The sequence below is a fragment of the Syngnathus scovelli genome, chromosome 1 (assembly GCF_024217435.2).
Source record: "Syngnathus scovelli strain Florida chromosome 1, RoL_Ssco_1.2, whole genome shotgun sequence".
NCBI classification, from domain to species: domain Eukaryota; kingdom Metazoa; phylum Chordata; class Actinopteri; order Syngnathiformes; family Syngnathidae; genus Syngnathus; species Syngnathus scovelli.
The window spans coordinates 13,637,705-13,664,238 of record NC_090847.1 but is presented as its reverse complement, the minus strand read 5'-3'; the positions used below and the strand labels follow the sequence as shown (position 1 = coordinate 13,664,238).

General features: G+C 38.8%; 1 protein-coding gene across 2 annotated transcripts in view; it reads left to right on the top strand.

Moving 5' to 3' along the window:
• Positions 1-26,534, top strand: part of pcdh11 (protocadherin 11) — a 138,163-nt gene that overhangs the window by 46,152 nt on the left and 65,477 nt on the right. The window contains exon 4 of one of the 2 annotated variants that reach the window (XM_049739764.2): positions 9,638-9,697. The exons of the other annotated variant lie outside the window; for it this stretch is intronic. Coding sequence (XP_049595721.1) covers positions 9,638-9,697 — 60 coding nt within the window. The remainder of the gene's footprint in view (positions 1-9,637; positions 9,698-26,534) is intronic. 2 annotated transcript variants of the gene reach the window in all.

Here is a 26,534-nt window from a genome sequence, read left to right as displayed (position 1 = left end):
ACTTGCCATTGTTTTATTTGTGACTAGAACTAGCATTCATAATGCCGTCTTCATGAACCCTATGTGTGTCACATTGGTGTTCAGTAACTGACAACCCCCTCCAAATGAATAAACACCTCTCTCTCTTTTGAGGTTTGATGCCAAGCAACTATCTCGCTGTCTCTTTTGGGAAAATATGAAATTACTGAAAGCCCATTCCGCTTACTTGCCCAGTTCATGTGTGGCTGAAGCTCCCCAGGCTGGGGCTTTGGTGCAAGCATCCCTGCCTGCTCTTGGTGTGAAACACATGGCTGGCACAAGCAGCATCATGGGGAGCTGGAGCGCAGCTGGTTTGATTGGGCTCTGGCCTTAATCGTCAATGTCTTTGCCATCAGTGCTCAAGGAGCAGTCACACATATTAAGCAGGCCCATACAAGGGGAACTGATTGGGCCTTTCCATGTTCATTTCCAATCAATCCCTAAATTATAGTCAGACAGATAAAATGTTGTTGCTGTTGTGAGATAGGTAAAAAAAAAAAGGCTTGGTTAAGGCATTCAACTAGGCTCACTGGGCTTGATTTACTAAAGGTTTGTGAGTGTAGAAAGAGGCGCAAAGTTGACTGTGCACGCAAATTGATGTGGAAGCTACCTACTAATGGAGTGCAACCATTGTGTCTGCCAAATGCGCTGAATTGCCGCACAGTTCATTTGCGTAGTATGAGAACTATATGCAGATAATTCATTTAGCATACACAAGGTGATTATGAAATCTAAGACCAATTGCGGTGACTGATTCTGCATCATTATGTAGAGCGTTTGAAAGGCAACTTTAAACCACGCTGTAAAGTGGTGCCAGCATAGTGCTGACAAAATGATCAGTGGCAGAGAAAGCGTATCAGCTCATGAAAACATATTCAAATGCTAACAAAAATGACCGCAACATATCATTTATTCAGCAATAACATTTTGGCGCTTCCCAATTATCAAAGGGCTGTCTTGGAACCAATTACAATGTTGAAGTCATGCCACATTGCCAATGACAAAAATGTCATCAGTGTTTCTTGTGTCTGGATCATTTTAGAGCACTGTGATAGCTGGAACTGGCCTCACACAAAGAGCAGGTCACTAACACTTATACTAATAACATCATTTCAAATGTATTTATATTCATATTTTTTTTAAACTGATGCTGCATGAGTTGGCAGCCTGTTAAAGCAACTTCAACTTTTTTCCTTTATTTATATCCTTTATTATCCCTGTTTGTTTAGGATTGCTCAACTTGTTACACAATTACAGTGTAATTACCATAATATTTATTGGCTAGAATATTGGTAATAGCTTTATTTTAGCATTTATTTACATGCTCACCATTGCAACTATACAAATAGCACACCTGTGCCCCCTTAGCCCGCTCTGTGTTTCCTGGATTCCACTGATGCCTGATGCCTGTCACGGCCTCGTCTTGACTCTGCCTGTTTCAGTGCGGGGTTAAACAACGGGTGAAAAATGTTGAGTTCGGTTGACTTAAGTTGAGTTCATTTTCTGCTTGGTTTCAGTCCTTATGCCCTTCTCAATGCATATGCGTGCATGCAGTAGTTTAATTATAGACGTGGTTGCAAAAGGTAGAGATGAAAAATGATGTCGATTTTGAGTACCACTACATGGAGCAAAATACACAACTTAAGCATCGATTCGAACAAGTGCGAGTGTTTTCAAAAATTAGAGGATAGGCATGTGTTTACTATTTTTTAACCTTTGTACTACCAGAAAGAAACATACAGAAGTCCAAAAAGGCATATTTAGCGCATGCTGATATTACCTAAAATAAAGTTTGGCCTGGCTGTGACAAACATTGATCTAATGTAATTCTGAATACACTTGACGCTCTCTTCACCCAGCCAGTGCGAGAACAGCAATAATAAATTGGTTGACTCCTGCTAATAAGCTTAACAATAAAACAGCATCCAAGCATTTGAATGAGGGTGTGACCAGTTGTTCAAAACAAGAATAATGATGTGACCTGTTTATTACCTTGTGCTCCTGAGAGGGATGTGTGCAGGAGAAAAATGTTGACGAACATGGACTTGTAAAGCAAATAAAAAAAGTGCAAATAAGTGCAAATTTTGATGTTTGTTGCAATGTTACTGCACAATACTTACTGTGATGTTTTTCCATCTTTCACAAATGAAATATACTGAAATATTTGAACAAAACTAAAACTAATAAAAACTAAATCAAAAGAAAACATTTAAAAACTAAATCTAATAAAAGCTAACAAATTAAAAGCTAAGAAATACAATCTGAAAACTTGTTAAATCTAAAAACTCGAAAGGAAATAAAGGCTAACTATAATGATGATTCTAAAACAATCAATGTGTTGCCAATCCCGGGAGCACCATGCTGTTTGCCAACCATTTCATTCAGCCTTGTTCAATGACATCAATTTGACTCTACAGCCATTCAGACTAACCTTTTCTACATACTCTGTGAGTTTATTTTTACCAAGGGGGCCTCATTACAGTCTTGACCTGGCTAAGAAAAGGGACTTTACTGGCTAAAAAGAAATGCATGCCATGCTCAAGCTCAAAACAAAGGTCCCAAGACAGTCGGTTGCTTTCTGCATCGAATTGAAAGACTCTGCATCGCCAGTGGTCGCCTGCCATGTAGGCTTCCATCGGCCGGCATAAGTGGCTGCCGGTTGTCTCAGGGTGGCTCGCGTAACACTTGGCCTGCTCCCTCGCCACTGCCTGGATCAGAGAGGCCCACTGCTATCATCCAGCACTGGCAGCAGCACAGCAAGGCTTAGAGTGACAAATTGGTCTGAGGGAGTGAATGACGATTGCAGGCCAAGAAATTTACTTTAAAGAAAGAAATGCATTCCAGTTTGTGACAAACACGCGCCACATTATATGGTCAAGTTTGTCTCCAGCCATGTGGATTGAGCCAGATCCCAAAGGCGAGGCTCTTTTACCAAGACAAAGACAAAGTATTTATCTTGGAAAGTCACCCAGAAATATTAATGGATTAGTGAGCTTTTCAGCTTGCAGTCTCTTTTCTCGTAGCCTCAATATGCTGTATTAAATTGCGCTTAAAAAAAAGAAAAAACTATTTGTCTGCATGTTCATCTTATAGGAGACACTGGCCTTTTAATTTCACAGAATTTAATATATATATATATATATATATATATATATATACGTGTATATATATATATATAGAGAGAGAGAGAGAGAGAGAGAGAGAGAGAGAGAGAGAGAGAGAGAGAGAGAGAGAGTTGAGACATTGTGTCAAACAGAGACAAAAACTGAATAGGTTCTGACCTGTATTTAATTGAATAAGTAACATAAATAAGATATTTAATAGTCAAACTGATCAAAATGCAAAAATTTTTTGAGGTTCCGAAATAGTCCGAAATTTACGGTATGTTCGTTTTACCTTTACTTTTTTTACCCAAGATACTCAGTTACCCAGTTTGTCTCTGACAAACAAACCCCCAGTTTAAAAAAAAAAAAAAACAAAAAAAACAATATTAAACTTTTATTTCAGATTATAAAGCCACATGGTATTGAATCCCACTCTTGTTAATCCACTGCAATATTGTACTTGTCAAAACAATCCAATCCATGGCAGCAGAAGCTTTTCGGAATTAGAGAGAGAGAGAGAGACAGACTGAGAGCGAGACTGAGACACACACGCACACACTCCCACACACAAACACACACACACGCACGCACACACACACACACACACACACACACACACAAACAAACGGCACACGTCAAAGTACATAAACGTGTTTGAAAATTAAATGAAAGTTCATAAAATCCCTGTGTGGATATTGTAATAATGTAAGTTCTCTACTTCGTGGATTTTCACCTATCGCGGGTGGGCATGGGACCAATTAACCACGATAAACGAGGGATTACTTTATGTATATATATACATGTATGTATATACGTGTATGTATATATACATATATATATATATATATATATATATATATATATATATATATATATATATATATATATATATATATATATATATATATATATATATATATATATATATATATAAAAAAAAAAAAAGACGCACACCCAATTGCGTCTGTGTGTTTTTTGGTTACACTCCCAGCCTTTACACAATTACAGGAACTGTGTAACGTGTTCACAAAGTTTGTTTGAAACTCAACAGCCTTATAAGTTGTAATTGAATTGTTTTCCAGAGGGTTGTTGGCATGTTGGTCAAAGGCAAGCTCCCACGTGACTCCAGAACTCATCCTCATGTAAATTGGACGTTCTTCCCCAACCAAATCAATCATTTGGTTGCACTGGTGCAGCGCAAGGTCTACCAGCAAGCCACAGCAGAAGCAAACTCACAAGACAGCGGATATTAGTTTTACATATTTCTTCTCGTCTTAAAGTCAGCAGCCATGCCAGTTGGTTTCGTAAAAGATTGGTTTGAAGTGGTTGAGTATTCTACTTTTGTTGTCAAATTGCTTTGCAAATGAGGCCCAACCTGGCAATTTTTCAAAGTGTTTGCACTATATGCAGTTTCCCTCAGGCACTGGTTTTGTGAACCTACGTCATTGTGCATGCATATGCACGATGACTGCCTTCCGCTCACATACAAGATAAACATGCCAGGCAGAGAGTGAGATGGAAGGCAGTCTGCTTATGTCTTGTCAGTCTGTCTGTATGCCGTCCTTGTGTTCTTTAGCTTGACTGACATGCTCTATCAATAACATGTCAGGTAGACAGTCTGAAGGCCTTGTAGGTTTTTACCCATTAAAATGATATTCAATCTTTTTTGATGGTTTTTTTCTGTCTGTAAGCAGGCATTGTAATGATCCAAGGTTCCGATGCCATTCACATTGAAATTGTGTGCCGCTTGAAGCCACATCAAAATAATTGTTTTGATATGTCTCACTTTGGGCCTGGCAATGACATTAATTGGGGTTGATAATATATTGAGAATAAAGATGAATTTTTTGAGGGGTCGTTTTGCACCACAGATCCTCTGGCTCTTCATGACAGCAATTCTCTCTGGGCATCGTGAAAAAGGCATTGCTTGCGTGTCCCTTTGATTGCATGTCCAATCCAAGCAGCTAAATAATAATGCAGGGATTGAAACACTACGAAATAGCCCCAGGCTCAGAAATTTGTAATGAACAACAGCAGGGTGCCTTGGGGGGCAGGGGGGAAGGAATTTAGTCGAGAAAATCAGTTGTGGGGGTTCAGACATCCAAAGCCATGTTGTTTATGTTGTTTTAAATTCTACAGCACATTTATGTGCATCCCAGTAGCTAAATAGTGAGGCTGCTCTAACAGGTGAATCGAATCTCATCATGAAGAAAAAATAAATAAAAAATGACATGACTGGAAACAATAATGTGCATTTATAGCAGTATAGACATTGAATAACATATATAATTTACATTTATTTTGCTCTGCACTTCTTTGGACTTACCTCCGATAAGCAAAGTACTGTTAAGTCTGATCTATTTCATCACTATAGTACATGCCTTTTTTCATTCTGCTCTGTCAAGAGCTCCTCTCGCCCTGGATTTAGTATTAAGTGCCACAAATTAAAAAAAAAAAAAAACATCACATGATCAAGGAGGGCATTTGATAATCCCTGAACTACATTGCTCCTTTAAGCCCACTGAGTAAACCCATTTCACTGGTAAGGCAGGACCATATAGCAACCAGCGAGTCTGCATTGTATAGTACCTACTTTATTGTATATAGCTGCTGCAAATGACTAAATGTAGCCTGGAATATTTTAGCGATGACAACAGTGTGCAGTATATGACAACCTACAGATTTATATGACAACTCAACCTCCAGCATTCACACACAGGCTTTAATGACAACTCAACCTCAAGCATCCACACACCGGCTAGACTTCAATAGACCTTAATTTTATTTTTGTGGGGCTTGTTGAGGTTGGGAAATTGAATATGACTGGACTTCTATTTATAGTTGAAATAATCTTGCATGTAAATCCACGGTGCCTTTTGCTTTGGTGAAACTCATTGAGAAATGTTGTGTGTTTTTCTCATTGGATAAATATATAATACATGATACAATTTTTAGCATATAACAACATAAAACAGCATGTATCCAAGAAATCAGACAAAAAAATATCATGTTTTATGCATTTTTCCATTTCTCCAGATGGTATCCCAGGCCTTATCAAATTACAAAATAATAATCACAAAGGTAACTTTGGCACTATAAAGCAACAAAACATCAATTTGTGGAGTAATCCGAGACTCTCTGTTAGAAGCCTTTTTGAGCAAATTTCCGTGATGTGTTCAAGACAAACGTGAGTCTTTGTCCCTTTGAATGTTCTCCTTTTATTTGTGCTAAAATGATTAACTCAATCAATTCCTTGTGTTGCAAGTGTAGTTTACTTACAAATGTACACAATAGAAGTAATAATGAATATATCATAAAGCAGAAGGAAAAACATTGTTTTTCAATTAGATGTCTGAGCAAATGTGTGTCATAAAGTTGGAGTTACATCATCAGCCTTTGGTTTTAAGTTTGGGATAGGGTATGTGAATTAAATTAGTGATACTCAGGACTGTTTGGGGAAATCATTTTTATTTGTAAATATTTCATCTTCTGTAATATTTGCACTCTTAGATTAAAATGCCTCATGAAAATTGAATACCCGTTTTTTTTTGTTTACCTTTTAATTTGAAATTTAAATAAATGTCATGAGGCTTTGTAATGTAAATTTGATGTGAATGCAATTTAAAGTAAACAATTGCTGGAGACCAAAAGGGTATTTCAGGAAGATGGTTATGTGAAAACACCGTAATTTACTCTGTGAACATAACCTGCTCACTGGCAGGATTACTATAAGAGACCCAGAGTTTCTACCGGTCTCCTCCCACACAAAGAAAGCGGTTAATCGTGGATTGGCTGTTCATTCAAAATCCGATCGACATTGAAGCCGTAACAATTCCCAACGCTTTACGTCACAAGAGAATCTTCCGACCCAGATTAGACATTTTATCATTTTTAGAAAAAATATATTGTCGAATGCAACCGCTTTTCTTTGAACAGCATACGTAGTTTATCACAATAACCTTTTATTGTGATAAATAATAAAAAAAAAAAAAACTTCGTCGGCCATATATCTCCAACCTCAACACTCACCCAGAGCAAACTTTACACATAGCACTATTTTTTTGCAAACAGTGTTTTCTTTAGAATATCGGGAATGCAGAGCATTACTTTTTTCTATTGGCTGAGCAGAACTCAATGTTTGTTTTAAAATAGTATTTTAATGAGTGTTAGTGCACCATCGTCACATTTTAAATGACTTCAATAGGTATAAAACATAAATGCGTTTGTGTCAAGTGTTAATCCACGAAGTGGAGAATGAACTGAGAGGAAAACATAAAATTGTTTTTATTAAATTATTTTAACTAGCCACTGGATTAATATTTTGTTTAAATTAATATTGACTTTGTTTAATAATCTAAGTCCATTTAAAATAATTAAATTAAAATGAGGTGCAATCACAGCCTAGTAACATGCCATACTTTTTTGGTTAATGTTTTTATGTTTCATTTTGAGCTGCTTCTAATTCCCTTTTTCTCCTGTTGGATTTCACCTAAATGAAAAGATTTAAGAATCTTATGGTTAAATGTTACAGCAATGGAATAGTACATTCAAACATAAGCATTGACTCGGACAGCAATTTCCTCCCATGACGTCTCTCTATCTCCTTCACTGCTGCAGCTGTATTAGATTTACGGCGAAAAATTAGTTTGTTCTTGAGGTAGGCCTGCATAAGGACCTCCAACTCCATCGTGGTAAAATAAGGTGATCAATGTTTCCTCAGTTGTCATGGTGACTCATGGTATCGGGGCTCCATTAATGATGCCTTTTTATAGTGGTTGTGCATGCACGTAACTCCAGGTTAACATACTCAGTTGATTGAACTAACTCAGGTCAGCTGTTCTGCAATCGAATACTCAGAGTCCTCCATCTCAGAGTAAGTCAACTCAGAGTTCAGGGATAGACACGGAGTATGTTGAGCCTACCTTCTGGAATACTACCCAGAGTTCATGATTTTTTGGGTGGTTTGTTGTGAGGAGGTGTGTTGCTGGTGAGAAAAAAGGTACAGATATGTAGCTTTATTTTTTACAAGTCACCATGTAAATTATTGTGGGTGTTTTTAACATATGATTCCAAAAGTGTTGCTTTAGCTCTGTTCATTGTCTGTGGTCACGTTGCCCTGTTTGCAGTACATTAAAAGGTGACAAGGCTAATGAGATGGAAATTCTTTCATCTGTAGGGTTAGAGCTCAACTCTGACTTCTTTTGTGCCCTAGTAATGTTCATGTCACCTGACAATGAGCTTTTGTAGAGCAGCAATGTTAGGATCGCAGTGTTTTATAACCAGGTGGGTTGTACAGGTGATCGTGACACTGAAAAAGTCATCTGGCTTGCTGCGTGAGATTTTGCTCTTCCAACTTGATCAGAAAGCCTCACAGGATTTTTAGGGAATGGTTTAGGATGAAGGTCATTGGTGGAAATCGCTCTGTCTCTATGAATATATGCATGTGTGTTTGTGTGCACTCAAACAAAGCAACCATTTCTTGCATCTCTCCCCCAAGACAACAACTCATGTTTATTTGTCACATCAATTAGATGGTATCATGGTTACATAGCCTACTCAATCTGCAGGGAAAATTTTGTCGACTAAATTCATTGTCCCAGCTAGGCCCATTTATTCATTTATATTTCATGAATGTGGTGGATGTGCTGCAGTAAAAGGCTGGCTGTTTTTTCTTTTAATCCTCACTTGGTTAGCTTGGCCGGTGAGGTGTCTTTCTTCTGTACAATTAAATATAGATGTTAAGAGTCTAAAGTTGAGTGTCACATCTGTCCCGTACAGGGCACCATTAAATGTGCCCAAGTTGCATGTTTGGATATGAGGGCATAATTGAAAGCACCTGCTTGGAAAACAACAGGGCCCAGGACACGGCTCACGGGTCCTCGGTTTGATCCCAAAGATCTTTTGCTCAACTATCACTTTCGTGCTGGCTTCTCCTCATACATTTGTACGTTTTATCCCTCCCCCACTAAGGTCAGCTCAAGACACTTCACTCTTTCTGTTTTTTTCACTGTGGCACTGTGAGTATGCAAATAATTTGGATCTTTGCATAATCACAAGCAGTGGGACCATCTGTTGTTGGCTTGTTGACATACCTCGTGTCTGCTTGTTAATGGGGTTTTGTTGTATGGAAGCAATGTATTTGTATATTAACAATGTGATAATCATTTAACCCAAAAAGCATTCCAGCAAAGAAACATATGTTTTGGGGAATCTTCCTACAAAGGATTTATAATCTTTGTAGGGGAACTGAAATAATGGTTGGGACGAGAAAGCAAAACAAAACTATTATCCTTGCTCACGTGATGTCGGATAGATATGAACAGGATGAAGATTTAATATGACTCTTGGATTAGTGGTCAGCTGGCACATGTTTGTTTATTCAGTTGGTGAAGCCCACTAAAATATTTCCCAAAGTGCTCCTACAGATAGAAAATAAGCTGCAACTTCTCTCAATGAGGATTTACAGGAGATATCCTTCAATGAAACATCCCCATGATAATGTGTTTTTCTTGTAGAATGCGATCCAAATGCCAGAGATGTCGTTTAACTCGCCATCGCCCATTTGTCCTCATAAGGTAAGATTTGACTTGCTTTCAGACATTGGATTCAAGAAAATAACATTGACTTGCAATCAGGCAATGTTTGGTGAATAAGTGTTCCACATGGCCCCAAATACCTCAGTATGATGCAGTAAAATGATACAGATCACATTGTATCAGTAAATTGCAGATACGCGTACAGCATATGCAATATATTTGTATTGGCTTGCAGCATGTTCCCAAATTTACAATAAATTTGTATTCAATATGGAATCGTCTGAGTATGTTAAATTCAGTTATAAAAATTAACTTTTACATGATGCAAAATGTGAAATCTGAAAAATAGGACCTAAAAACTGAGATTTTCTCTTTCAACAAACACCCAAATTATTTTTTAAATTAGTTTTTCTCAATCTAATAAATGGCCATGAAAATAGGGATTTTTTTATTTTTGGCACATAAAACATATTTGGCAGGGTTCTGCCCTTGAAAACCGATGTACTTATTTATGTAAAAGTTCTAATATGCTTCAAGTTTATTGACTGTAGCAACTTGAGGATATTTATTCAATGTCAATTACCCCAATACATGCAGGGTTAGTCATCCTCACATGCTAATGACGTCAAGTCTTTTGAAGTAACTTTCCACTTCTGATTCTGAGCCATTCCCCAATGTGATAATGTGTTATGCAGTGAAATTCACACAATCTCAGTTCACTTAGCAGTGCATGTGTCATAATTGACTGTGTTTCCATTTTTCGGGGGGATGAGTGGCAGTGGCGGCATAGCAAGAAGCCACCGACCTCAATAAAAAAAGCTCAATGGATGGAACCTGTCTGGCACCCTGTCATCAACTGTCGTGTGCTCTTCCGTATAGCCTCGTATAGCTAATGTAGAGCTTGCTGTCAAGAAATGACTTTGGCAAGTGCAGACGGTGGGAGGACAGTGAATATGAATAAAATATGACACACTTCATTTTTGTCATGGTGAAATCACAAGAAGAGGCTATCAAGTTGTGATCAGAGGGCAACGCCCTTCACGCAAAGATTCAACAATTCTTCAATAAGTTATTACTGGCGGCATTCAGCACAATATTACATTCATTCTATCTCACAGTGTGATGACATAATGGCAGTTTAAAAATGTTCCTTTTCCTTAACTCTATTCTGTTTCTGTGCACCCATTTTCTCATGTATGGGGAAATAGTGGGTTAGTGGATAGGGTTCTTTACATTTTAGCTGTTAGCAGCAGAACATAATCTCCCTTTCGTCAGCTCCCATTAGTCATCGTGATCTGCACCGACCCAAAATGTGCCGCCATTGCAATGGGCCAGCTGGGGTAATTTAGTGCGTCAGTCAACTCGGGAGGCTGTTAAGTGAGCGAGCAAATGACTGGATATGATTTGTGTGAAAAAGAATCTTCACATTTATAATGGTTGTCAGAATGGAATATCCTCTGTCTTTTTGCATGTCTTCTCCTCATCTGAATTGTGTGCCCCCCCCTACGCCCTCTACTCAAGATACTGTAATGACGAGAGGGCTTTTAAACGCGCTGCTCTGTGATTATGTTAAAAGAGTGGGAGAGCTGAGGAAGGAGGGGGAGATCGGGTATATATAATTGCTTCTTGACACATTGGCCAAATTCTGCAGTGCCAGGATCTGAGCAAAGATGATTAACGGCTGTCCGAGTGGGTGGGCACCATGGGTTGTTGGGGTCCTTTGGTTTCCATAGCGACCTTAGTCTAAAGGCCATGTACTGCATATCCCAAAGGCCCACACATTGTTAAACTACAATTATACTCACATTGAATGCATTGTCTGCCCACTGCAAACTCTCTTATTCACCCACCAAGCAACTTACCGCCTTCATTTTTTTCTCCTCACTCCCGGCTTCTTTTATTTTCTCTGCTAGTTTTCTTAAATGGTCTCCTCTTGCTGGCAAGAAGATTAAGAGTGAAAATCTTGGATCCTGTGAATAATTGATAAGTGGTCTCACCTCAGAGCATCATTACAGGACGGCAGTATGGGTAAGGGGTGAGGCTAAGATCATAATTTTGACACCAGGCTTCAGGCAATAGAAAATTGTGTCAGTTTTTCACAAGGGTAGAGCATGAAAAAGTGTTTCTCATTAAACCACAAGTAGTGCACAATAATGAGTGCATACATAGTTTTTTTTCCCCCTGCATATTAACAGCAGTGTCACACTCATGTCACGCTGGATACTTTTAAAATAAGGCAAACATAATTTTTACAAGTAGTAAATGGTGGTGTTTTTGTTGGCTTGTGCAGCTAATTAATGTGCTTTTGAGGTTGCCGTACGCATGCACACGAGTACATGCAGCATATACATACATGTTCCATATGTTACAGTATAATCCAATTAGGTGACAGATGGAGAGGGCAAAGGATGGGGGTGGAGTTCAAGCATCTCAGATAGTATAAGACCTCACCGCTACTCTTTTTGTGCCAGCTCAGAAATATTGAAGGCAAATTACAGCTGTGCATCAAGATGTCCTTTCACCAATGTGTTTGACCCACAAAACAAACTCCTCTCCTGTAACAAATCATCCAAAAATAGGAAAGTTGAGTAATGCGCTTCAAGTGCATTTATCCTGGGAAGCTCACGCATAGCATGTTAACACACTCATTGCAACCCATTAAAATGCTTAAAAAAAACAGCATTTTTAGTCAAGAAATGTCCACTGAAAACGCACAACCTAATGAGTATTCATTCTGTATAATAAAAGAAAATACCCCTGGCATCCAAACACGAAAGTTGTACATCAATAAGGTTTCTATTCAGTATCAAGATGCAGAGGCGTGGCTGATGATTGCTGGTATTATTGCATACTCAAAACATCTCGAATAGGACACAGCAACTAATGTAAGATTGTCTTGATAGATAACAGGTGTAAATGCTCAATTGGTGGTCGTTGTCAAACAAATGAACTTTGTTACCGGGTTAAAAAAAAAAAAAAAAAAAAGATGAAAGGTCATTTGTGGCCTCTGGGACCAGTGTGATGTGGCGTCTGTCACTACCAACAACCGCATGTCGGGATCAAATGGGAAAACGTATGTGGCGCAACCAGCCTGCCGTGTAAGAAAGGCAGTCAGCCACTGTCACTGTCACATTAACAGGCCAGTTTCCGGTCTCTTCCTTTATCATAAGAACATCCAACTTGCTGGTTTGGTATTGTATCGTGCAGTTTTAAAAAGTCATGGTTACAAAACTGTGAAATTTTCCATCAATGATATGAGCTGGTTTTGTTTTGTTGTGTTGTGTTGTTTTGTGTTGTGTTGTGGTGTGGTGTGGGGTGGGGTGGGGTGGGGTGGTTTTACTACTCTGTCATGTCCACAGAAACAAAAAAAAACAAAAAAAAGTATGTTAAATTAATCCATGCTGACGCATGACCTGCAGCACAGGAAGCCGTTAGCAATGAGGACAAGCACTATGGATAGATACATGCTTGTGGCTATTTGTATTACTTTTTTGGTTCATTGGCTATACAGATAGTAAAAAAAAATACATGTTGAATTTACACTTCCTTGACAGTGCCAATGGAAAACAAAGTATTATCATTGTAATGCTGAATTTTCAGGGGGGGGGGGGGGGGGGTTTGTTTGTTTTTTTATCTCACCACAAAGTAAGTTATCATTGATTTTCTATCATGAAAAAGAGGTTGTCGTTTCCTCACTAGGTATAGCAATAACAACCCTCTATGACAGATGTTATTTCTCTCCGACAATTTCCACACCCATGGCCAGTGGCATAAAAAAATTCTGGAGAAAGTGAAGGTGGAATACTTAATGTGTGTTTTCCGTCTCTGCCAACTTGCCATACACATATCTATATTGGACCACACCTCCAGATGTTACCAATCAATGATATTTCATTGCAAATCAAATTCTTCTTTTGGAATGGTGAAATCCAATATCCATGGTGATCCAATTGTATATTGTGGCAGGTGTACTGGGAAAAAAACAGCAACACATGACTTATAGGAAAGTTATTCCCTCCTTATAGAAAGAACAACTTATCTTACAACATTCAATTACAGTCATTCAAAATATCTCAAATTAGGATTCCAGTACAATTCAGCATTGATATTCCCACATCTCCTGCTCTGTATTTGCTCCATCTCCCTTGATGGCTGCCTATTTCTTGCACATGCCACACAATATCTCCCCTCTATATCCACCTAAACCAATCAGGGATTTGACGACCTCGCTTCTAATCAATTACCACACAAATCAGTGCACAGGCCTTTGATGGAGAATCATTTGTCAAATCAGCCCAGATGGCTGGGGGCATGTACCCCAGTACCACAGGCTACATCCACATGGAAATCTCTGCCCAGACTGGGCTCTCCTGACACTCCCAACCTATTAATGGGAAGTCATTGTGCACTCCAGATCGGCAGTCTAACTGCTCCGCTACCCGAAATTGAAAATGGATAAGCAATTTATCCTGACTTGTACCTTTATAGATAATATCTAGTTCCATTATACAAAGGACTTTTGCTAAATAAGAATTTGACAGGTTGTACAGCAGGTGTTATTAATAGCACAACGTCAAATTAAAATGCATCACATGGAGCCTTAATGTGACTTGACGCATGAAAACAGCACTCAAAAATTGCTGTTCCTCATTAACATACTACATGTCATCATTACAGAATTATAATGAAAAATGTTGACTGGATGTTTTGACTAGACTGGACAATAAAATTGCCCTAATATATAATTTACTCCTAAGGTTTATGGAAGGACTCCATAGAGTGTTGAAAAACAGCAGCTCATTAAAAATCATCAACGCACACGCACACCACTTATCCTCACGGCATGCTGGAGCCTATCCCGGCAGTCTTTGGGCAGTACGCAGGGTGCACCCTGAACTGGTTGCCAGCCAATCGCAGGGCACTCTTAGACAAACTACCATTTGCACTCACAGTCACACCTACTGGAATGTGGGAGGAAACCAGAGTACCCGGATGAAACCCACCCAGGCAATGGGAGAACATGCAAACTCCACAGTCTGAATCGTATGTTGCACGGATGTGCTAACCAGTGCGTATATGTACCGGTCTGTCCATCATCAGTCCAAAACAAAAGCATTTAAAATGGTGGAGTGCATACATCTACACCTTACAACAGCTACCAAAGAGCTTTACCAAGCCTCACATTCACTTATTTATATTTGCAATGTTTAAAATTGCCCAAATGTTTTAAATTCAAAATGGCCTATCTTGAGCGAGGTCCCGCTCTGCATTGTATGCAAGCATAGAATTAAATCTCAGGTTTCATAATGCACAATAATAAAGATTTTAGGCCTCATTAGCTGGCTAATTTACAATTCATGTCTATTTAATTTATGGGCACCAACTTCCGAGTCATTTGAAAACTTTGTGGTAAAACAAAAAGACAAGCAGATGGTAATATAGCATTACAAGATTTGGTTGGAATCGATTTTATTTTCATTGTTAACCTCTCATGAATTGTATTTTAGAAAAATCACTTTACTTCACTTGATTCTTATTTCGTCTCCTCCTGCATAAAGAAATGAACCTTGTTTTATTTTAACATTCACATTTGGTCTGAACATAAAGAATATGCACACGAGACAAAGCAAAAACGGAAATCACTATCTAGAGGACACACTCATGCGCATGAATAAGCACATGCAGCCAAATAAATTACTAATACATATAAACACACATATACACACACACACACACACAAACATACGTACACATCACACACACAAACAATAGAAATGTTTAAATATGTAGCATAATTAAAAAGTTTTACCCTAAATTCCAACTTTGACAAGCAATTCCCCTGGTAAAGCAGCTACCATGCAACTGTTTGCCAATAGGAAAACTTTAGGTAAGCATCTCATGGTTAATGACTCCTACAAAGCAAGCAAAGGTTCATTAGTTTGCATGGTCTTCCAGGCCAAGCTAGATTTCTTAAGAAATACATCTCCAAAGTTTTGCAGTTAACATAAATTGGGCCCTCTCTCGAGCTTCTGTCAATAGAAATTAACTAGAATGGCACTCAGTAGATGCAGACCTCCACCAAGGATGAGCAATCCTAATTTGTACCAGCATCAAATTTTACACCTCCAGAGCTACATACCTCCAGCTTCTTAGGATTCCAGCAACATCCACTTGGACATGAACCAAATTTGAATGGATACATCTTGGGTCTGAGGCCCATTCCTTTGAAATATTTAAGAAAAATACTTTAAGAGTCTGCAATTGGCTGGCCGCCAGCTCTGGGTGTACCCTGCCTACCGCCCAAAGAATACTACGATAGGCTCCAGCCAGCCTGCAACATTCGTGAGGCTAAGCAATTCGGATGATGAATGAATGAATGAATGAATGAATGAATGCTCAAGGAGTTTTTGCACATTTTTGCAAAAAAAAAAAAAAAAACCTCTATTGGTCGAAAAAAAAAATCATTTATTGATTCACAGATGAAATGTTAATGAAAACTTGCTCAAGATTCACAGACATGCTTTAAGTTATTTAAGAGGTTCTTTTAATTAATTTATTCATGAAATATTCAAAGGGTGTGTGTCTCAGTGATGTATTCTGGCCTCGATCTCATCCAGTGAAATGTGTAGTGTGGTGGGAAGACATGGATGCCAGATCTGTCACTGTGTTTCCAAGCAAATTAAATGTTTTAAGATAATCGCTGACAACGTGCAAAGACTGAGAACAATTTAGTTCTAAATTGTTGATATGTAGCACAAAATGTTTGAATCCTCTAAGATGTTTTATTTTAGATGCGGCTAACACCGGTAGACCCATTCCTACTACATATATATATATATATATATATATATATATATATATATATATATATATATATATATATATATATATATATATATATATATATATAAAAAAGGAGCCCACTGAATGCCCTTTCGTTTGTTGCAATTGAAATAGTCATTAAAAAAAAAATGCATCTCAGAGGAGAGGGACAAGAATGAAAGTAAAGTGAATAGGAGAGGACTAAACGAGACTAGAGATCTAAACCATTCTTGCCATTGTCATTATGGGGAATGTGAGATTACTCGACAAGACATTAACGAATATTAGAAAGCTGCAGGTGTTTGTGGTCAAGGTAGTCTTCAACCTTGTACTTCACTATCATAGATAAATGACTTCACTCAACAAGAGGGAATCAAACTTTGGACCTCCTGTATCAATTGTGTGTACAGCATTTTGTCAGAGCAGCAGTTGTACTCTGTAAATAATGTTGAGTTGAGTTAAAAGAGTTGAGTTTCATCCCAGGACACAAATTTCATAATTAATAAATGTGTTGCAGCCTATGGCATGGGGCGCACAAGGAAACACCAGACAAATAAAAACAAATGTAATTATAAGAGGAATTAGCAATTGATTACCTGTGTGTAACCTAACCAGGCGAGAACATGCCACAATGCCCGGGATTTTTTTCTCATCCTTTAACTTTGCATATTTCACACTGGCACACTCTTTTTAGATGTCACCCATAGTGAGAAAATTTGACTCTGCATGCTAAAAAGGCATAAATATTGAAGAAAAACCAACACATTACCAGCTGATGACCTTATTATGCTCACTGTGTACAGTGCAGTTTGCAATGTTGCCTTTATTTGTCATTATTACCACCCACCCTTATTGTGTGGGGAGGAATATCAGTATGATGAAGAGGGCCTCAGACTCAAATGTTAAGAGCTCCCCCCCTGTCATGTGGGACACATCCCCACTGTTTTGAGCTGGCCTATATGAATTTGTTTTAATACTCATGGATATTCAGTGGAAGAGTGCAGGGCGCATCTTGCTGTAATAAGCATTCACTGATGCAGAATAGCACCATGCACTGCGAGAACATATGTTAATGCACTTAGCTATGGCCAGGGAAACAGCAAGATTTTTAAAACCCACACAGGGTGGGACTCCAGAAGCACAGATTTGCCTTTGACAAAGATATTAATATGATTTGTGCCCACATGGTGAAAGTTAGTCGGGTCATGAAAAGTCTATTTCATTGAATAAATCAATGAAAGGAGAGTGAGGGTCTCTCCTTATTCTTCCGCTTTTGACTGTAAGAGATGCAATGGTGTTTTCCAGCAACATAATATTTGAGGAAGATCTGCAAACGGGAATACTGTGAGACTTGTCTCCGTGTTTGATCCATTTTTTACCAGCACTGTGTCGCTATATGCACGAGGCAGATTCTCTGTTCTTTCTCTGGAGGAGCTATAGTGTATATGGGAGGGTGGGAGAGATATGAGGGGGTATAATTTGCTGTAGGTGAAAGTGTCTCAATGCTCCATGTCACATACAATTTTAAATAGAGGAATTTTTGCTCTATTTTACTTTCACAGAACTTATATGTGCATTGGCTTGGAGAAGATTTTTGAAGATTGATGGTTGACAGTCCAATTTGTTCTTTTAGAGTAGGGGTGGGTACCAAGCCCTTAAATTATTCAACATAAGCTCCATTTAACAGTTCTTTTACACATGAACAGCATCATTATTCACCTTTTACCTCTCCTATTGCATTTCTAACTTGCAATTAAATTAGGATGTTTGCCAATGAAGCATTTTCAAAATCAGAAGCAAGCTATCTCCTGCATGAGAGGAATGACTGGCTATATGTTTGTGTCGTGCTGTGCAATCATTTTACAATATGACTAAGAGTATAATATAAAAATGTCCATTATTGTTACATTTTTATTTTTGACACGAGGGTTTGGTATCATGGTAACAGTGGCGACTCCTGTTCTGTCTGAGCCATAGCTACTCGGGTTTGGAACCTGCACCGCCACTGCATCACTGCAAACCCAGGTCGCCAACTCAGCAGCCAGTACCTTCTTTAAAGACTCAGAAAAGTGTGGTTAACGTTCACCAGCACAAGCTGCCATGCATTACCTTGAGTTAACTCAGTTGCTACTCCAAGCGTTTAACTCTGCGCATGACTAATCAATTGACACTCAGTCCAACTGTCACACTAATGTAAGAATGTGGTTGTTCTTGGTTTGATTAGTCATGCCTGAAGAGGGACAGAGGGATGATGCCATGTCTCGGTTAAGGCAGCAGTAAGAGCAATGCATGATGGCAAAAACAAGAAGTTCCCGTGCTCTGTGGTCTGACTGTATGACAATCATTTTGATTGCAGGGAGAGGGAATCTGTCAAAAAAGTGGCTACTTTTCTTAAAGGTTGATGGTTTGAGTGCACATTGCCACAAGTGCAATCAGTTGTTTAAATGTGAATTACATGGCTTGAAGACAAGCAGCCTTAAAGACTTTGCTAAAATGCAAAACTCACATTCAAGTCCCTCTTTTCGTGGGCTTTTCAGTCAAATGTAACCAACAAAGGTATTGACTTGCATGCCATGAGACTGCAACTAGGATATTTGATGTGGTTTAGACATTTTTAGATATTGAATATAACAGTGTTTAAGAAATTATTAGGAATAGCCTGGAGTGGTACAACGGCATACTAATTTATTTTTAGTCATGCGGCTAGGTGTCAGCATTTATATGGATTACCTGTCAAAATATTTACGAACTTGGCATTGGTCTCAACATAGATGGCAGATGGAGCAGAATTTCTCCTGAATGTTAAATATGCTGACTTTTATTACTTGATAGCAGTGGTCAGAACAGTTGTGGCCAAGGTGTTGTACCACTTGTTTTTGTTGATTTTTTTTTGTATTCTAAAACACTACCATAATTTAAATCACTCCTTTTTGATTACTCTATAGCCTGTTTGATATTTAATTGAAAGGAAAATGTGATGAACATAATTTTGCAATACATACAATGCTTAATGCTTATTGTAAAATTGACAGCATGACATCTGTACATTTGATTCAAAAATTTAAATAACTCCGTATTCTTTGAGTATTTTATGAGTAATGTATGTTGAGCTCACCCTTGATCCTAGTGGTCATAAGCACTAAAGATAGGTGAATGGATGTTTGCTGTCATTTTTTTCCTCATTGTACTTGGTTAGTGGCTGTAAAAAAAAAAAAAAAAAAAAAAAAAAAAAAAAAAAACATTGAAAGGACTAAAAGTATGGTTCCTGTGAGAGTAAAAACTTCCATCCACTGGAAAGCTTAGCGCCACCTAATAAAATTGTCAATGAGTATATATTAACAGTTTTGTAAAGAGTTTCAATTCAGTCAGTTCAAGCAGAGGTCCCTAACCACCGGGCCGCAGACTGGTACCGGTCCATGGGTCATTTGGTACTGGGCTGCACAGAAAAAAAAACATATATAGTATATATATTTTTTTTATCGACAATCAATTAATTCAGGTCAAGATGCTCGTCCCGGTCACGTACTAACATGTTTCCCCATTTGAGCCTGCAAAGCTGCGGAGCAGATACCTAATGGTGACTTATATTTCCGTGGCGCAAAAGAGGTTGGGAACCGCTGAGTTGGAGAGCTCCAACGGATATAGTATTCCACCACCGCTGTGGCTCTTCAGGATAGTCGCTATGACATTTGGAATTTGCATAGAAGTAAATACTAGTGTAACTCTCAGTGGCTAGTTTGACACGTATTTAAATCAGCTCATACCCTCTTTTCACGTTATTTTTCTTCCAGGTATAGTTTAAAACGGAATGTGACGTTCTGTCATAGAGAGGGATGTGAAAGAAAGCCACATAGTTCTTCAGCAAAAGTCAACCCTCAAAGAGCATTTTGTCATCTGTCTTCACTTCGTAAAGTACCTGCAACCCAATGCAGAGCAGCAGTGACTCTAAATCTCTTGCTACTTGATGCTGTTTGAAGTCACTTGAGTTATGAAGTGAGACATAAAGAAGTAAAAATGTGTCTCTAAAACTGGCATGGACTTTTTTAAATACATTTCAAGCCCTTTATTTTGGTCACATGAATGCTTTTTCAGTATTGGATAATTATTAACTTAGCTGCATAAGAAACGATGTCCTTCAAGCTGCTTCTGATTTCAAGGGACAGCTTGACAAAAATCACTTTGAATTTGGTTGAAAGCATGTCTAATTGAATTTTGATACGTAATTAAATCAAGCAATAAATCAGCCTAGATCCCACTGCAACCCACAATTCAACACTCTTGAGTACTAAAAGCTAATTATGATGAAGTTATTATCTCTGCCAAAGGGAGCACTCAGAATGGCTTTTCTGTATCATGGAGACTTTCTTTGGTAAAGATGTGCTCAACCTTGAAGAAAGGTCATGTCACTCATTCGGGATCTAGTTGTGATGAATGTCACTCATGGGCTCATGTTAAAATATGACACTTTAAATCAGGTAATTGCCTAAACAAGCCATTTTCCATTATACACACTACATCCACATTGTGACATCATCTGCTGGTAATGCTTTGAGCTGCTGGGCATTTTACTAAAGTTTGTCAGTCCGTAATTAACATTCGATAGCGGCCTGGGCACCCGTCTATATCGCCAGTCCGTTATTTTTTTCAAGTCGAACAATACTGTTATCATTTCATCTGTCAGTGCACTGTTTTAAGTGCTTCCGTCACGCCGTCCTTTAGAGGATGGCTGTAATAAATAAAATAAAATAAAATAAATAACATTTTGATGTGAGTCTGTATGTAAGTCTTGCTAAGAGAGAATTCCAGAGGAGGGGACAGAGCAGCTGAAAACAGCTCTACTGTAGATGTTAAATGAATGATGTTAGAGATGAGCAAATACAGCTGTTGGTAATTTTTGGCCCCTAATCCCTGGTTGTTTAGGAAGGGGCTGGGTTGATTTAACATGGATTTAGAGCATCATCCTCATCATCTGTGAGCCGGTCTCATATACTTAATCAATTACATCCCCTGTGATTAAAGTATGCTTTGGATGCCATGCACTGCGTACGTAATCTCCTGACATAAGGTATTAAATGAATACTAATTATAACTTTACAGCTATGTGTCTTATCATATTCTTTTAATACTTTCCTTGAGAAGACAAATTGGTGTGGCAGTGGAAGGGCATGCAGCATTTTAAGTCGGTCAAAATGGTATGACTGTGATCCTTGTTCGTTGACATAAAAGTAAAGTGTTAAGACGTTTGTTGATGTTTAATGTCAAGTCTGGTTTCTCCAATGGCCCAAACATTTAGATAGATGAGATAAATGAGATAGATGAGATAAAACCAGTCTGTTTTGTTTTTTTCCTGTGGATGTGATTTCAGTCAGAACTACCTGGAGAGTGAATGAATTTTCCTCAATATGGAGCATTGTTACAACAGATGTTCTTGCCATGTTGCAGTTCACTTTTTGCATTTTTTTCTTTTCCTTAAGGGCAGTTACTGAAGACTCAACTCGTAGTAACTGCAAGAGAGGAGGAAATACAAAAAAAAGTCTCCTTGAAACCCTCCCTGTGTGGAGTTTGCGTGTTCTCCCCGTGCCTGCGTGGGTTTTCTCTGGGCACTCCGGTTTCCTCCCATATCCCAAAAACATGCTTGGGAGGCCAATTGAGCACTCCAAACTGTAGGTGTGAGTGTGAGTGAGGATGGTTGTTCGTCTCTGTGTGCCCTGCGATCGGCTGGCAACCGATTCAGGGTGTCCCCCGCCTACTGCCAGATGACTGCTATGACAGGCTTCAGCAAGCCCGCAACCCCGGGGGGGACAGGCAGTATAGAAGATGGATGGATGGATGGATGGACGGACGGACGGACAAACAAACTTGTACTTTTCACAATATCCATGTAGTGTAAAGGTAAAGTCGCAGCTTTAAATAACAGGAAACAGTCATGGTAGTAGCAATTATTTAATGAGTGAAAAAAGTTTGCTCCAGTATGGTAATCCCATCCACATTGAGGTGTTGGTATTTCTTCAATTTCTTGATAGTTCATTCTTACTGCAGCCTCACATCTATGTGATTGGAGTCTAAGTGGAGTTTCAGTGTAAAAGATCTTTGTGTTGGACAGAATCAACATCCTTTTTTGGGTACTAGATAGTCCTCGTTACAAACAGGGCTTGCTGAACATGCTTTAAATAAAGCAATCTTGACAAGACTTGCCAATGGCTGGGACCTGAGCAGTAGTCCCTGGGAGCAAAATCTAGTGTTCAACCTTGTTCTGACCAGTCCAGTTCATTTCAAACAAGGTTGAAAGTCAATCTATGCTTTGCCTTGTAAATTTTGGGAACAATGTCGAGCAATACCGCTGCATTAAAAACACCACTTAAATTTGATTTGTTACATGATCAAGATTCTAACTCTCAGTATTTCAAATCAATATTTCCTATTGTGATGAATTTAAATTCCATTAATTCATTCCAGCCCACTCAAAAAAACACCAATATTTGTGTTACATTTCTAACAATGAACGATGATGAAAAGATGTAAACTAGTTCTCTAAAGAATTATTACTGTATGATGCGATTAAGTCACAAAAACAACAGCTGTAGCATTCTATGTGTGTCTTGAGGAGGCGGGCTGGGCCTAGAAGGATGACATCAGGTACATTTGTCTTAATCTGAGCTTCACGGTGTGAGTTTTGGCTTTTTGTAGCTCTATTAGTGTTTTTATTTTGTAATTGCATGTTTGCACAGTTTAATAGATTCATTAAAATGCATTGGCAAAATTGCATTGGTTGCTCGTAACCTGAAATATTTGTTGAAGCACTTGCAAGTCAAGGTACCACTCAAGAGTAATGTGTTTTATGGGTTTTGCTGTTTTTTGATTATTTAGTCAAATTAAATTATTCTTGGTTGTATATCCTTAACTATTTAAATATGGATGCCTTCCATGAGAGGTTTCGCAGTGAATTCCTCTTGACCATTCGTTTGACAGATTGCAGGGAGACCTTTTGAACAGAACCGTAGCACTTAATAAGCCTAAAAAAAGGACACAGAATTAGAACAAAAGTGAAATATTGAAGAGCAATTGTTCCAGTTCCAGGGAATTTGCTCGCTGAATATGCCTTCTTATGATTTTTGACACCTTCAAAAGTATTTGTACCGTGAAAGAAACTGTTATGGAGGAGGCAGGAAGCAGCCTAACTCATTTGTGTTAAACTACGAGAACCCCAGGAGGAGGGTGTTAGAGTGTTCCTCACTCTAGCTTCTTTGCAAGAACCACACGTGAGACAGTTTGGCCATATTACGCTTGCAAGCAGAGAAAGTCACACACAGGGTACAGAAGTGCTAGAAAGCAGTCTGACTTACGCCTCTTGCAAGGGGATATTTATTGAGCGAAAACAGGGTGGGGGTGGGAGTGAACAGGTTCGGTGAACCCCCGGCATATCAGAGCAGGGGGTCTTAGCACTTTGTTTTACGATCTTGTGGGAACAGAAGAAGTTTGATTGTTTCCACTGCAGCTGATCAAATCAGTGCAGGGGGTTTACATTCCAACATCATCATACGATCAACATACTTTGTCAACCCTAACGGAGGGCTTGTTAGGTCTTCTGTGGATCTTCAACTTATCATATAACCCTCAATTTTCTTCAGCAATGATGAGGCATTTAACACACTCTAGCAATCAAGCAATATTCTGCATTATACCTTCAAGGCCATCCATAACACTGCCCCTCCATATTTGTCTGATCTGCGCCACATTGCCACTCCAGCCTGCACCCTCAGGTCCACCTCCTCCTCCATTCATTGATTGTATCCTCTGCTCGTCTTTGTACCATGGCGAACAGAGCTTTCAGCCACTCTTCCTCAAGCTCTGGAACACTCTGCCACCTGACCTCTTATTCCCTTCCGACATCCAAATCAAGACTTAAAAAATGTCAGTTCAGTGTTGCATACGCATATACATTTTTATCTGATTGTATTTTCTTTTAATGATTTTACTTATTTATTTTCACCCACTATTTTGTCTCTGTGATTTTATGAACGGTGTCGTTGAGGGTCTTGAAAGGCGCTTAATGAGCAATCTAGAAATAGATAAGCGTAAATATTATTTTAACTATCGTGTGCTTGTCAATTTGAAGGCTCTACTTCATTTTGTGTTGTACTGGGATGATAGCGCCCGGTTTCCATAGCAACCAGCGGTTGCATTGAGAAATACTGATGGTCACCATGATCTTTAAAAATGCTTATTAGGCATTACACCTGTTCCAAATATCCAAATATTGACGAGTCTGAGGATGAATTGCTCGACTGATGCCTTAGTAAAGTCTCCCTGCCCAGACAAAGTGAAGCCATGCGGTGTGTACAATAAGAAAAAAAGCTGTTAGATCTATGATAGTCGATCACGACATTGTGGGCAGTACATCCATCCATCCATCCATTTTCTAAACCACTTGTCCCCACTGGGTGTCGCGGGCGTGCTGGAGCCTATCCCAGCAGTCATCGGGCAGTAGGCCGGGGCAATTTGGAGTGCTCAATCGGCTGACCAAGCATGTCTTTGGGATGTGGGAGGAAACCGGAGTGCCTGGAGAAAATCCACATGGGCACGGGGAGAACATGCAAACTTCTCACAGGGAGGGCCAGAGGTGGAATTGAACTTGCACCTTCCTAACTGTGAGGCGGACATGCTTAGCAGTGCACCACCGTGTCGCCCTGGGCCTTTGCATTTTAAAAGTTAAATGTATTAAGTATAACAAGTGTTTAGAAGGAACTGTATGCAGGTGGGAGGGGACTCGTAACGGCGTAATAAAGCCCCCTCAAGTTAAAAAGAAAAATAATTAAATTAAGAACATTTGAAAAATCAACGTCTACTTCACGGATTTCAGTTATTGCGGGCCCTTTTGGAACGTACCCCCGCAATAATCGAGTAAGATAAGCACTAAAGTGATTGTGGTCCTATTTTTTTTGTTTTGTTTTAGAAAGTAGAAATATGTATGCAACTCTTGTAGTGGATCTCATTAGAGGCCCTAATACCTAATGGAATGTTCGGTGAGTGTACGTGTGTTAAATATTTAAATATACATTTAATGATAGTATAATAACCTCACCCTTGCCTGCTTCACCTTATCCATAACAGAAAAAATTGGGCTACAGAAGCAGAGCACAATGAGGTCTGGTGGTTTAATCAATTATTTATGAAATATTTTAATGATCAGAGTGCCTGGAGTGATCAAAGACTGGAGTGGCTTTGCCAGCGAACACATCCACTCTGATGTGCTCACCCAACAAAAGCACTTAACGGAAACCGAACTCTCTCCAACTCTGAAACTGTTTGTCTCAGAAGCATTCACATACAAAAGGTCAGTGCCCAGTGCAAAAGAATAAAGGACCAAAGTCAGGCACGGTCTCAAGCAATCCAAATTATATACTTCCAACTACTTTTGAATGTAGAGAATGTAGAGGTCACCTTCTCACATCCCTTGTGGACATTACCATATATTTAATAGGACGGTGAGGTCTCCAACATGATGCGTGTGTCACGAGATGTTGAATAAAACATTGCTTGGAGAAGAAACAACTGGCTCTTGCCTTAAATAAAATCCTGAATTAAAATGACCAGTCAGTGGATGCAAATGAGCCACTTGTCAAAAATAAGGATCTGACAAACGTTAGCAAGCTTAGAAATGCAAATGCATATGCCAATGCTATGACATATTACTTTAATTATGCTCATCAAGTCATGTGATACTGTGCTGGATTTTAAACCATGATGTGTACAGCACCAAATACAAGCAACAAGGTCAGAACATATCTGTATACGTGGAAAAAAAAAAAAACTATATGTCACCGGTATGCAAATAAGCTATTTGAGCTACATACATTTATATTGCCTTACAAGGATGTAATATACGTACATTGGCATACAAAGTGCGCAATTGCAAAATATGAGCTGTTCATGTGTGAGGAGGCACCTTTTCATCACCATGGCTTGTGTCTTTTTATCCCACTAGCGAGTAGGTCAAATTAGCCCAAAATTGATTCTTCACCTGTTATCTACATATTTCCATCCTGAGTGAAGG